Genomic DNA, 13455 nt, shown 5'->3' with positions numbered 1-13455 from the left:
CTCTCGGTGTACATACATTTGGACTTTTATTTGTATGTTATATCGGTCATCGCTTATTAAAATAATTATTGAGATTTCATTGATATTAATTCAACATGAAAATCAGTAATAATTCCTTAAGGAATGTTTCTTATTTTTGAACATGAAATTTAGAGTAACATATTCAAATATTAGAAACATTCCTCTTGTTTTAATTATCAGTAGATCCTTATTCAAGTATGAAGACTTTGCTTGCATTCCAATTGCGGAATGCGGACCAATCGACGAAAATGACATCACAATACCAAAGCAAGTTATACAACATACCTTTGTTGGCTAAAAAAAAAACAACCAATCAATCATCAAGCTTGCTACAAATCAAATCAAATGATTATCATATAAAGAATTGTTTACAAATACATGTATAAGATTACATTGATAGTTCCATTTTAAAAAGGTAATAGTAAATAAATTTTTTGATTTTTAAGTTTTAAATGTTGGTGAAATGTCAAAATATTCTTGTATAGGCCCAAAAGTGTATTATTAAGTCAGAAATGATGTTTTTTATGCTAAATACTATTTCTTGAAACATTTTTTTATGGAAGCAATCATATCTATGTCTTGATTGGACCATTCACCAGGTACATCTCATTGGAATGCTTAAAAAATAAACAATTCGGTAGCTATCTTGACTTAAGCTATATATCTGTCAGTATGTTTTTTTTCATCTATGTTCGCATTGAATTTATCAAACGAAATTATGCTATATAGAAGACATAAACTGTTATAAAGGAACTTTTACTTTTTTCATAATTGGCTTGTCAATAGGACTATTCCGTACAAAAACATGATGGCAGGAAAATAATAAAATAAATGCAATATCAATTTTCTATTGATTGGTCATTTTCTGGGCCCTAAACTGAGCAGACAATATAAATATAAATACAAAAGACAAATAAAAACAAAAACAAAAACTGTAAGATATAAGAAATAAAAATTTACAGAAGTCAAGCTCATGAACATTTTTAATAATATAATTTAATATTAATGTATAATAAACGAAAAACAAAAAAAGATAAGGATAAATTAATTTGCATTTGTTTAAAGATGTAGTATTGTGTAGATTACTACTTTTTAAAAATCATTCGAATGATCATTGTAAAACTTTACATGCAAAGCATGTTCACTGACGAATATCAAAATAGTTTCATGTAATAAAAAGTACATTAACACTTTTGGTAAAAAAGAACAAACCCATCTTAAGTACCTTGTTTATGATTTTTATTATTTGCGGGGCTTTCGAGTATTACCGGCAACACGTGGTGGAAATGATATTACCGGAAGCTTTGTCATCTTGTACCCTACTTGAACGGAGTAGGATAGATAAATCTCCAGGTCAAGAACGATGAGAAACGAACTCTGCTAAAGGGTCTTCCAGCTGCAACCATGCATTTTACTGAAGTTTTAGTTTTATGCTTAATTGCATTATGTGCAAGTAAACCAACAAGAGAAAAAAGACAAGAAGAGTTTCAAGTTGATGTAAGTGATATTTAACTGTAAAAGTGTATATTTTCTAACTGAGATCGTTTACGTAGCCAAAAAAAAAGAGAATTTTTTTATTTGTCCTCTTAATTCATCTAACGCATCAGTTATTTTAAAACAGGTTACTTTAATAGGACATTTAAGCATGTTTTCCATCAGACTATCTCATGTAATCACACAATGCTCTTATGATCCTGATGTATTACAGTAAATATTTGGGTATTTTGCAAAAGGATAAGCAGTTGAAATGAAGAGTATTCATCATATTTGGTATTCATTTTATGTATTTCTTTGACATTTTTTAAATGTTTGTTACAGAGTTTCTTAGAAGAATTTGGATATATGGATGAGCTTGGAGACACCACAGGTGGACACGATGCTAGTGACAGAGAAAGAGCAATCAGGTAGGTCAGCGCGTGCCATTATAGAGTATTCTAAACTGCTCATTTGTTATGCATTTTTCCGACGTAGTCGATATAGTTTCACTTTTTACCCTCTGTTTTAACGCTCTTCCATGGACACGCAAGTCACCTGACCGCAATTCTGTTTCCCGATTGGCCAAACACTGATAACTTAGTGGCGTTTGAAAAAAAAATGTATCGAAATTGCGTGCCATGTCTTATCTCCTGAATGAAATGTAGAAAGAGTAATCAAGGGAACTTAATAAGAGAAAATTATAATTAAAAAGAACAAAATTTTACTGCGTCGGCTGTCTTTTTATGAAGATAGTAGGTGTTTAGTATTTACTTACGATTTCTATATGTTGTTTTAAACCTTGTTTTCTATCTAGATCCTTAATCTTCGTCAATTGAGGTTTGTATCATTATAAACAGGGTCGGGGTCAGGATTTTATGAAGGGGGCGTATTTCCGAGTATCAGTATAAAAGGAAAGCAGATTTCGATATGTTTAATGAAAGAATATGATTAATTGCCATATCCAATACAATATAAAGCAGATTACGATAGTTTTTTGGGGATTTGTTTTTACGCCCTCACCTGGACCCGCCCCTGATAAAGATTTTTCGAAAGCATTTGAAATATTTTTAATATGTTGTTTACTTTTAAAACTTAATATTCAAAACAAGAGATTCATGTTTTAAAAATGGATTTCACATATGTATTTAAAAGTATCATCAATGCCTATAACATTGTAATGCTTTCAATTCGTTCATTTGAATCGTATGTATAAAATATTCTAAAAAGTCATCCACGTTTTTAATTGTCCTTTTCTCTTCTTTTAATTATGTATGCTACTAAACCTCTCATATACCCTTTTTTTTGTTTTCTTTGTAATCTTTTTTAAATATTGTATCGTTGCATTCCCTCGTTTTGCTCTACATATTCAAAGATGATTTTGTCATATTTATTGAATGTTGCCATTAGAAGAGTTGTACAAAAACAGCATTTTCATCCGACACAAATTTTCTACAATTATAATGAATAATAACTTTAGTTATAGAACAATTTTTCGCACCGAGAGGGGATAAATTAAACCAAACAGCATGTCCTAAGGTCTAAAATTATCCGCTTCGTATAATGGATTGTGTTTGTATCAAATATATATTAAAACTATGCAAATGAAATAGCTCAGAATTTAAATGAAGGATAATCCTCCTGATGTTGTGTATAAAATCAGGAAACGTCACTTCATTATATATATTTAATCTAGTAATGTCTTGTCATGCTTATGAGTGCACTTATAGTTTTGTTAGATCATAGTAAAACTTACATTTGATGTTTCTTTGAATGGTTAATTGAAAAGAAAAAGTTTCGTTAGGTCGTGTCGTCCATTTTACTTTAAATAGTTTGAGTGCATTTAAGTGTTATTTCACTTTAGAATTTTATGCTTATCAAGTACATTTTGACTCTAGTTTTTTTTTCTTTTCAATTGATCATAACTCAAGGTGGCGTTGTTCAATGTCTTTTCATATTGGGTACAGAACATGATTACCATGCTGAAGCCAATTTACCGAAAACAAAATATTCTTACCTATCACCAATGAAGTTGTTGGTATAAAAAGGCCTTGTGTCCCATTTCTTGTCAAATTGTCTCTCTTTATGCTTAGGTTTGCGTTGTGGCTTTTTTATTTTCCATTAAGTTGGGGGCTTATTACCGGGAAAACCAAAGTACATGGTGATGACATGATTTGCAATGGTCCAATAGCAGGATTCTGACAGGAAAACTGGCAGCATGGAATAAGGGACTCACGAACACATTATTGCGTTGGATACTGCTCTAGCGATGATAGAGCCTGACTGGTCGACTATTTTCTGACATAGTTACAGTACGAAAGTACGGAAATCGGATCAACCACTTGCGTTATTTATGTTGGGAAAAATTAAAACATGATAACTACGAGTCGTAAGCTGTAACTTACATTGTAGAGAATTCCAGACTATGACAGGTCTTCCAGTTACTGGAGAGCTAAATAAAGATACAGTAGCCAAAATGAAAGCGCCTAGATGTGGTGTAAAAGATGTACTTAGACCAAGTGAAAGGCCAGGGGAACTAAATAAAGATCCTAAAAGTGTACAGTTAAAACCACTTGGAAATGGTGAATAAATCGTATATTTTATCAAGGCTAAATTGCTGAATATGAAAATGGAATCCATATAGAGGCTATAATTATATGGTATAAACTAGTGTTTTGTTTTTGTTTTTTGTTTTTTGTTTTTGTTGTTTTGTTTTGTTTTGTTTTTTTTTTTTTGGAGGGGTGCAGAAATTGTGAAATATATTTAACAACATGTAGTTTTGATATAAAGAAATAAAACGGATAATTCTCCCCTTGAAACCGAATACTGCATTATGTAGCATGACCTGGATAGCCTAATAATAGTTTCTAAACTGTTGAAAAACAGTTGAGAAATTTCATACTGTAAATATAAAGACAAAAATATGATTAGAAAAACTTAAACTTAAACTCATAATGAGCATTTTGGATTATACAAACAAACATTGAGGCATGGACAAAATACATTGGGGCCTATCTATATAGAGAATTGTTTAAACTGTAATTTTCTGAAAGCATGCATATTGGAGATGTTATCAACATTTTTGTAAGGCTTTTTTTCTATGTAATTTAATTCTACAGTCTATAAATGGCAAAACAACAAAGTTAGCTGGAAAATTATGGGATATACCCGACAATTAGGATCAACATCTCAGAGGTATGTCATATAAATAGATGTGAGATAGTCAATATGTAGAAAAATCTGAAAGTCAAGAAAAATTCTGAAATTCATAGTTAACACAAATGAATAAACGGAAAATTATTGTGTTTTTGAACGGTCGTTAGAGGGTCGAGTAAAGGAGAAGGGTATTTGTAAAATCTGACAATTTAAAAGTGGTATGGTCCGTACTGTCCCTGTTAACATACAAAGACAGTTCAATTTCAGATAGGATTTTATTGCCTATGAGGAACGAAGCTACTTGCACTCAAATAATATTTGACTTTGATAATGCACCGTTATGTTATCATTTCACCGATTTCTCGGCCAACGAGAATATGTGGGACTTCCTAAAACACATACTTTTGGTCTGTGTTAATTCTATCTTTCCGACAGGAAGACTTTGAGCCGTTCATTTTTCAGCTCATGAATATGTATAGGAGGTCGCTAACTCTCCGTTCGTATAATTAAGATTGGATAATAGAGTTTCAAAAATCGTTAAAAGGGGGCGTAAATTTAATCAGAGTAAAGATAAACAATAATAAAGCAATCGAAAATTGGGGATATATTATATTCCATCTAAAAATTTTGGTGCTACACATCTGAAATTGGGAATTCAAAGAGTAATAAGGGAACCAAGGCTATAGCGGTAATCAAAAGAATGCAATTCAGGGACAAAGACCAGACGTGGAAAACAGACACACACAACAAAGAACATAAAGTAACCAAAATCATACATACAAAGTAACAAAAGCAAATGAGCAACTCGGACTCCACTAAAAAGTGGGAGCATGGACCAGGCGCACCGGTAGAATAAGCGTCCTCTGCTTTTCTAGAAACACCCGCCGAGTTGCTCATAAAAAGTCAAGTCCGGGGTAGACAAACGAGGAAAGGAAAACTATGACCAGGTGCAACGGCAGGGTAAGCGTCCTCAAAGTATGTAGTAAAAAGTGTACATTGTGTTATATTAGCAATGAACGCCTGATTTTTATCGCTGTTTAATAAAAAAAATGATCTGTCTATATTATAGACGATCTTACATCAATGCCTTTAAGAAATGGACAGATGTGACCCCGCTGGATATTAGAGAAGTCAGCAGTGGAGATGCCGACATTCTCATCTCTTATGCCAGAGGGAACCACTATGATGGAAGTCCGTTTGATGGCAGAGGTAAGGATCGCATTATGCATGAGAAAATTAAAGAGACGAAAAATCAACAGTATTTAACGTTTCAAGTTGATCAAATGTACTAGAAATGGCAAAAGTCAAAAGGAAAAATCTCATAACTTATGTATTGACGATTTGGGGTATTAAGTTCCCGAAAAAAAGTTTGTTGCTTTTTCGGTTACAATGTACAGTGCAATATCGCTTAATTTCAAAACACAATGTATGCTTTCATTGACTGCAGTTTGAGGAGTGCGAATATCACGTTTTTATCAACTAAAGTTACAGGAACGTACAACTTTAAGATGTATATTAACATATATGCTTAATTATCCCAATTAGGAAGAACTCTTGCGCATGCCTTCTTCCCTGGAACACATGATATTTCGGGTGATACTCATTTCGACGATGATGAACAGTGGACTCTAGGAACAAAAACGGGAACAAACTTGGAGATTGTAGCTGCGCACGAGTTTGGGCACGCCCTTGGCCTTGGTCATTCATCTGACTCTAAAGCACTAATGGCACCCTATTATCAAGGCTACGATCCCAACTATGGACTGAATAATGATGACATCCGTAGAATTCAGACACTTTATGGTATGTTTTATTTTGTGTGCATCCAAAGTTAAGAATTATAAACAATGCTTTAAGTAAATAACTGTTTGCATAAAGTTATGTTAGGGTCAGAGCGATATTTAAAGCCCGAACATCTATCAAAAGACGTGAAATATCAAACGTATAGAAAAGCGGCATAAACTAGGAGTATCCGTGAAGTCTGCATCCTATCTTTTACCTAGAAGTATCCTCTATATAAAGGAAAAGAATCTCTAATTTCTTTTTTTAAATATCATCTATAAAATATATTAACCGAAAGATTTCAATTATCTACTTACCATGTACCACAAATCTGGAATCTAAGAAAGCGCTCTATTTCATATGATACTAGTACTAGGGGCCGTTATCATTTGCATTTACCCGTCACTGCGTTTCTCCACTACTTTAGTAAAAGTATATGATATTGCAAAAAATATAATAATTATCACCCGCCGCTATGCGGATCTACCTATCAAGAAATACCAGTGTCATTCCGTCCGGTCAAACTTGTGGATGCCACTCCTCTGAAACCGCTAGACGGATTTTGTAGAAAACTTCTTGCATTGTTAGTCACCATTTGTCGATAATTGCACCGCTATTTTCACTCAGCAAATTTTACAGGAGTTATGACAATTTTGCACTCAAACTTTTTTTGCGACAGCGGGGTACATATTGTTTGTACTTGTTAGCATGACCACTTAGCCTATTTATATCGGCGTTTTTGCATGGAATATTTGATACCTCATTTAAAAAACGTTTTTTTCAATTATTTGAAACACATTATAGGTTCTAGACGGCCGCCCTCAAGGACAACAAGACCCCCAAGTGGAACAACAAGAAGACCGTCCACACCTAAACCTGAAATATGCAACTTGAAATTTGATTCTATATTTTATAATGGTATGTTACTGAATGGTAGTTATTAATATGTTTAGATCGTAAGATTTGTTGATATGCATTTTTTCCTTGGTTCCATTATTTTTTTTTCTTTTTTATCCAGGATATTTGAGCCTGTACGCTGCTTTAATCACGTTTCCTCCATTTTGTACAAACCATTCCCAAAGTTAATTATGAATAAGAGTGTTACATGTTTAAGAACAAAACCTTTTTTCATTATAATTATAAGGGGAATGGATGTTGTGAACATGTCGGAGAAAAACAACCCCACCGGGATAAAAAAAAAATGTCAGCTCAAGGCCACCCATGGGTCTTCAGCAACGATAAGAAATTAGTTCGACAAGAAATATGGACGAGTTCAATATGCTAAGAAATATATTTCTGGAGATAAATCCCTCAATGTCTTGATATAGTTATATTGTGGCTATTTCGACATTTGCACAACCTACCCTCTGAAATTTCTATCTTGCTCTTACAGTTGAAGACCGTAGAGTCTATCCACTTAGATATAGAAAAATATACAAATTAGACAACGATAATAATGGAATAGAGAAAAGTTTTACTAGAGTCTCAAGGAAAGTTCTGACTCCCAGAGTACCAATCAATACTGGTGCTGCCGTCATGGACACCTATAGAAGACTATATATATTCAAAGGTGGGTATTTTTAATATTAATTCAGAATAAGATTTTGCCAAGCTGAGACATAAGAACACTCTATATAGCAGTAACAAAAAAAGACTGTCTCCAGTCTTACCGTAACATTAAGTCTTGTTACTCCCGTAGTGGTATTATTTCAATGTGGATCCTAAAAAATTCGAAAGATCTTTTGGAGACCCTCAATTCAAGATTATTATCAAAATACAATAGCATTAATTCCTATGATTGTTCAACACTGTATACATCTATTCTATTCCCCATACTCAGTTAAAATCCCGACTCAAAAACATTATACATCGTCGTTTCTTCAGAAATGATGGTACACCTAGATACAAATATATAGGTCTTGGTAGAGATTCCTCATACTCGTAAAATATAATTCCAAATCATTTTCCAAATATACAGAAGATGTTTCCAAAATTTTTTATCGACAACATATCTGTCCAATGCGGTGGACGCGTTTTTCAACAAACGGTTGGCATTCCAATGGAAACAAATTGTGTTCCTCTACCTATTCTTTCACTCTTATGAGGCTGACTTTATAGCTGATCTGATCCGAAAGAGAGAATATTGTTTCGCTAGATCCTTTAATCTCAGTTTCCGTTATATAAATGACGTATTGTTAAACAATCTTCGGGGATTTGATACATCGCATCTACCCCCTCCCCCCGCACCCATGTTCGTCATCGTGGACTCGTGGATCGTTACGGTGTATCCATCTGCACCATGAAAACTGATTTGTTCAACGTGTCATATTTTTCCTTTATTGAATCTTGGTTCCCTTGATTACTTTTAGAACTTCATAAAAAAATCTCAAATGCCGAAAGTGTCATCTGGTTATTCTCTCCATAATGATCATGGATAATTATACCAGTTCTGGTGTTTGTTTTTTGTTTGTGTGTTGTTTTCTTTTGGTTTTTTACTTGTTTTATGTTAGTTCGTTTTTGTTCATGTCTTTCCTTTCTTGCATTTTGATTTTTTTTAAATATTTCTTATTCAGGTAACAAATTGTTCCGTTACACAAGATGGCGTCTAGATTCTGGCTTTCCAAAACGTATCAGCGACCCATTCTTCCAGAAGATAGATGCTGCTGTCGTCTACATGAGTAATATCTATGTCTTTAGTGTAAGTTTCTATAGTTCTGGTTGTTCTATAAGAACTCGATTTTTTAAAATAGGAAATTCAGTCGTGCCAGATGGTAAATAACGTCATGATGTTGTTGAGCATAATTTTAAAAGTCCAAATATAAACTGTCCCAAAACTTCGAAGTTTTATATTATAGGACAACTGTCAATTTGTAAAGGTAACAGGGTTTATAAATTAAAGGGTTAATTTCCTTGTTTTCAGTGTCATGTTTCAAAATCACTGTACTTAATATTACGGATTGGTCCGACATTTTCATCCCGATGGGTTTGTTTGTTTGTTTGTTTGTTTGTTTGTTTGTTTTTTTTTTTTTTTGTTTCATGTTTTTTTTTTTTTGTCTCTTTGACATGTACACCATACCCATTCTCGTTATATTAATAACCTAACAGTACATTAAGGGTTTAATTAGTAGTTAATATAAGTAGTATTTTTTGACTTTTTGGAACACTTCCCTTTTCTGAAAATAGCACGAAGATTACAATGCATTTCTACATGGGAAAATTAAACCAATTTGTAAGTGTATTAAATCACCACTACTTTTTATGACACAGGATGATAAATTCAGTATTTGGCACGAGTCCTACACCCGACCACCCTCTGGATACCCTAAAGCTATCAGTAGCTTCTGGAATGGTATACCAAATAATATAGAGGCTGCTGTGAGCATAAATGATGGCTATACCTACTTCTTTAAGGGATTAAAGTAAGTATGAACGGTTGTTACCAGATAAGTCAGTCGTGTATCTAGAAATTAAGAGGCGATGTTGACTGGCCTAGTATGGAATCTACTACCGTGATCCTAAGTGAACCATAATTTTCCAGTATGAATAGGGTCTTGGAATCCGCTGATGAGAATTAAAGTTAAAAACAATATAAATGTGCAATTTAAAAAAAAGCAATGTATATTTGTAGGGATGTTATTTGTGATGGACTTCATGTGCAACCCGTTTAAATGCAATGCTGACGGTAGATGTTACATTTTTAGAGGACTGTGTTACTTTTTCATATATCCATATTTATCCATGCAGCAAAATGTACCTGTTCCATTTTTTTATAGTTAAGAGAGGTTTAATTTTTTTAATTGTACAAAATTCTTCATTATGATTTTATTACAGGTATTTCAAGTTCAACAACTCCTACAGAAGGACAGAATACAGAAAAGACAAGGCCCCAGCTTGGCTCGGATGTGGTCGACCAGTTCCTAAGTAGATCTTAATGAAGATGCACTGACGGTTCTGACTGAAATACTGTAAACTATGTCTGTAAATCCAAATTTAATTTTAGATAACAGAAGAATTAGTTTGTATGTTTCATTAGCTGCCCAAAATTAATTGCCTATTTGTTAGGCACTTGGGAAAATGACATTATTTAAAGACACATCTCTCAAGATTTGTACTCCAGCTCCAAAATGTGTGTTTTTTGTTTTATCTTATGCATTTATCATAGCTAGTTCATGTATTAAAATATGTAAATATTGTAAAATAAATATATACGACAACAGATATTTTAAGGTTTCCCATAATGTCATACAGCTGGGTGTATAGGTACAGAAGGACCTCATCCCAAGGCAGAAAATTCTTCCTCTTAACAGTTGTTTTTCATTTTTACGAAATGCAAACCATTTTAGCAAGTTTTTCAAAGGAACGTAACCCACCTTAGTTGGAAACCCTTACAAGAACCCAACACAAAAATGTCGTTTTTTATTAGCTAACCTGGCCGAAGGCCATGTGAGCTGTTGCCACCACTTGGCGTCCGTCTTCGTTAACAATTTTTCAAATTGTATTTTTGATCCGTCGAAAAAAAATGGCCTCGGTTACTAAAAATTGAACATAGGGGTCAGACAGTAGTTTCTCAAATTTATCTCCAAAACGGTTACAGGGGTATAAGTGTTCAGCATAATGAGATCTATCAGCGGTCAAATTTTCATTTTAATCTGTTCAGCCACGTTGGAGTTATTGCCCTTTTTCGAGGTTTTTTTTTTTTTTTTTTTGGGCTATTTTTAATGTTATTTCTTTCAAAAATCTCCTCTGACACTACTTGACCAGTTGGAACCAAACTTGGTATGAATGTTCCTTGGGGTATCCTGCATAAAACTGATGTGGGGAATTTTTGATCCGTCAAAAGCATGGCTGCCGTTACTAAAAATAGAATATAGGGGTCAGACAATAGTTTTTCACATATATCTCCAAAACGGTTAGGTTTAGCCCATTCTGAAAGGGTAAAAGTGTTCAGCATGATGATATCTATCTGCGTCAAATTTTCATTTGAATCTATTAAGCCATGTTGGAGTTATTGTCCTTTTTTAAAGTTTTTTGCTATTTTTAATGTTATTTCTTCCAAAAATCTTCTCCTCTGACACTATTTTCCAAATTGAAACAAAACTCAGTATAAGTGTTCCTTGGGGTATCCTGCATAGAATTGAAGTGGGTTTTTTTTTTATCCGTCGAAAAACATGGCCACTGTTACTAAAAATAGAACATAGGGGTCAGACAGTAGTTTTTCACATATATCTCCATAACGGTTAGGTTTCGGTGAATTCTTTCAATAGCTGAAATGATCCTTATTTTTAGGACTACAAGTCTTCAGGCATAAAATTTGTCAGATGCTTTATAAGAGTTATTGCCCTTGACTGGGGAAAATGACAGGGTTTTTTTTTAAGTTTTCAGCCAATGTCTTGAAAACTATGATAGATTTAGACTTTCATTTACCGAAATGATCCTTATGATAAGTCCTATCGAAGTTTTCTTGAGTCAAAATTGTTGGACTTCTTGTTTAATTTATTGCCCTTGAAAGGCAAAATTCAACCACGAGCGATTCAGGCTCCTGGGAGCCTCTTGTTCACTAAAGACAAAATCATGGTAATAATGTATCTTACTAGAAAACTGTCATCAATCTCTCAAGAAAATCCTTATTTCAAGTGGATTTAAGTACCAGTCCACAAAAAAAATTCAGACACTGTCAATGGTAAAGTAATTCATGGTGTAGAAAAACCCAGCAAACAAACTGCTTTTTCAGTCTACATATGCTATATTTTTACAGAATGATAATCATTTCTATATTCAGATCTGCATTTTTGAGAAAATCATACATATTTATACATAAAACTCTCATTAAATTCAACAACCAAATGAAAAACTAAGACTGAATATGTGATCAATAATTGTTTTTGAACAAGAAATGTCAGTTCATTAGGTTTTGACGTGCATGAATCTCCTTCTGTCTGATTTTTATTAAGACTGCTATTTAAGGTGGATAAAAGAAGCCCATGCAGTTACCTTCATTGCTACATCTACATGTGATGCAAAATCTTCCTACAAAACTTAATCTTAATCCAATGATCTGTCTAGGACTTTTACACAAGGTTTTTAACATGTTAAACCCTTAAGTTGTACTATCTCCCTTTGAAGGCATCGAACAATAATTATCTTCCTTTTTGCACATCTATCACATACATATGAAGTTCAACCTTCATCAAAACCCACTGAGCAGTTTACGAGGAGTTGAATTACTAAGGTTTTCTGAAGTTAGATATTCTACCTTAGCAGACAGCTGTCAAGAATGAATTTTCTTCATGCCTATCTTCATGACACCTAACCTTTCTATAAAAATTGACTAAAATCCATTGTAGAGTGGTTTAGGGGTACTTGTGCTTACAGAGATATGAGAATAAATAGACACTTTCATTAGAGGAATAAATAACAAGCTTCACAGAAAACAGCATGATGCAAACACAGCCAGTTAAACTCTGTTCACTTGAAGCAAGTGTGGACACAATATTAGTCCCCTTTAATGTCTTATAACTGGAAAAACGGAAGAAATATCTGAAATCTGATTGAAAATTCAGTCAGGAATTTTCATGTGGAATCTAATTTTTAAAAAATCTTCAAAATCACACCAAAAATAAAAAGATGATTTATTGGGCGTGGCTCCTTATAATTTAAAAGCTATTCATTCCAAAATTTGCTTGAAAAACACAGGCAAGAACTTTCATAAAGATTTAACGAACAAAAATTCAAATTCAGACCAGAAATAATCAAGCTATGGCCAAGAAATCAGGAAAAAAATGTTTGTTTCTGTCCCCTAATTCTTGGCTCCAGTCACAACCCCAAAAATCAATCCCAATCTTCATTTTGTGGTATGGCACCTTCTAATAATCAAAAAGATTCATTCACTAATAGTCAAGTTAATATTGTCCAAACACCAAGAAAATGCATGTTTCTGGTCTACTTCTTGGCCCCAATTTCTGAAAGTTCTTTACCCCAAAAATCAATCGGAAGTCTGAACTATTGTGGTGTTGAATATTGTGG

The 13455-nt window shown here is 33.4% G+C and overlaps 1 protein-coding gene across 1 annotated transcript; it reads left to right on the top strand.

Moving 5' to 3' along the window:
• The first annotated feature begins 1326 nt into the window (after positions 1-1326).
• Positions 1327-10650, top strand: LOC148612704 (neutrophil collagenase-like). The gene is made up of 11 exons (XM_088594362.1): positions 1327-1518; positions 1840-1925; positions 3907-4076; positions 4614-4689; positions 5720-5859; positions 6196-6453; positions 7237-7350; positions 7826-8002; positions 9006-9130; positions 9700-9851; positions 10264-10650. Exons 1-11 carry the CDS (start codon positions 1426-1428, stop codon positions 10355-10357), a joined length of 1485 nt encoding a protein of 494 aa, XP_088450488.1. The 5' UTR covers positions 1327-1425; the 3' UTR covers positions 10358-10650.
• Positions 10651-13455: the final 2805 nt, after the last annotated feature.

The sequence above is a fragment of the Perna viridis genome, chromosome 7 (genome assembly GCF_037379345.1).
Source record: "Perna viridis isolate PV_CMFRI_1.1 ecotype Kerala chromosome 7, ASM3737934v1, whole genome shotgun sequence".
NCBI classification, from domain to species: domain Eukaryota; kingdom Metazoa; phylum Mollusca; class Bivalvia; order Mytilida; family Mytilidae; genus Perna; species Perna viridis.
This window is presented reverse-complemented; position numbering and strand designations above follow the sequence as displayed.

Bases quoted from the DNA above. Each gene is read 5' to 3' on its own strand.
- LOC148612704 (XM_088594362.1), top strand. From the start codon at position 1,426: ATGCATTTTACTGAAGTTTTAGTTTTATGCTTAATTGCATTATGTGCA. The intron at 1,519-1,839 runs GTAAGTGATATT...TGTTTGTTACAG, and splicing joins AAGAAGAGTTTCAAGTTGAT to AGTTTCTTAGAAGAATTTGG. The intron at 9,131-9,699 runs GTAAGTTTCTAT...TTTATGACACAG, and splicing joins GTAATATCTATGTCTTTAGT to GATGATAAATTCAGTATTTG.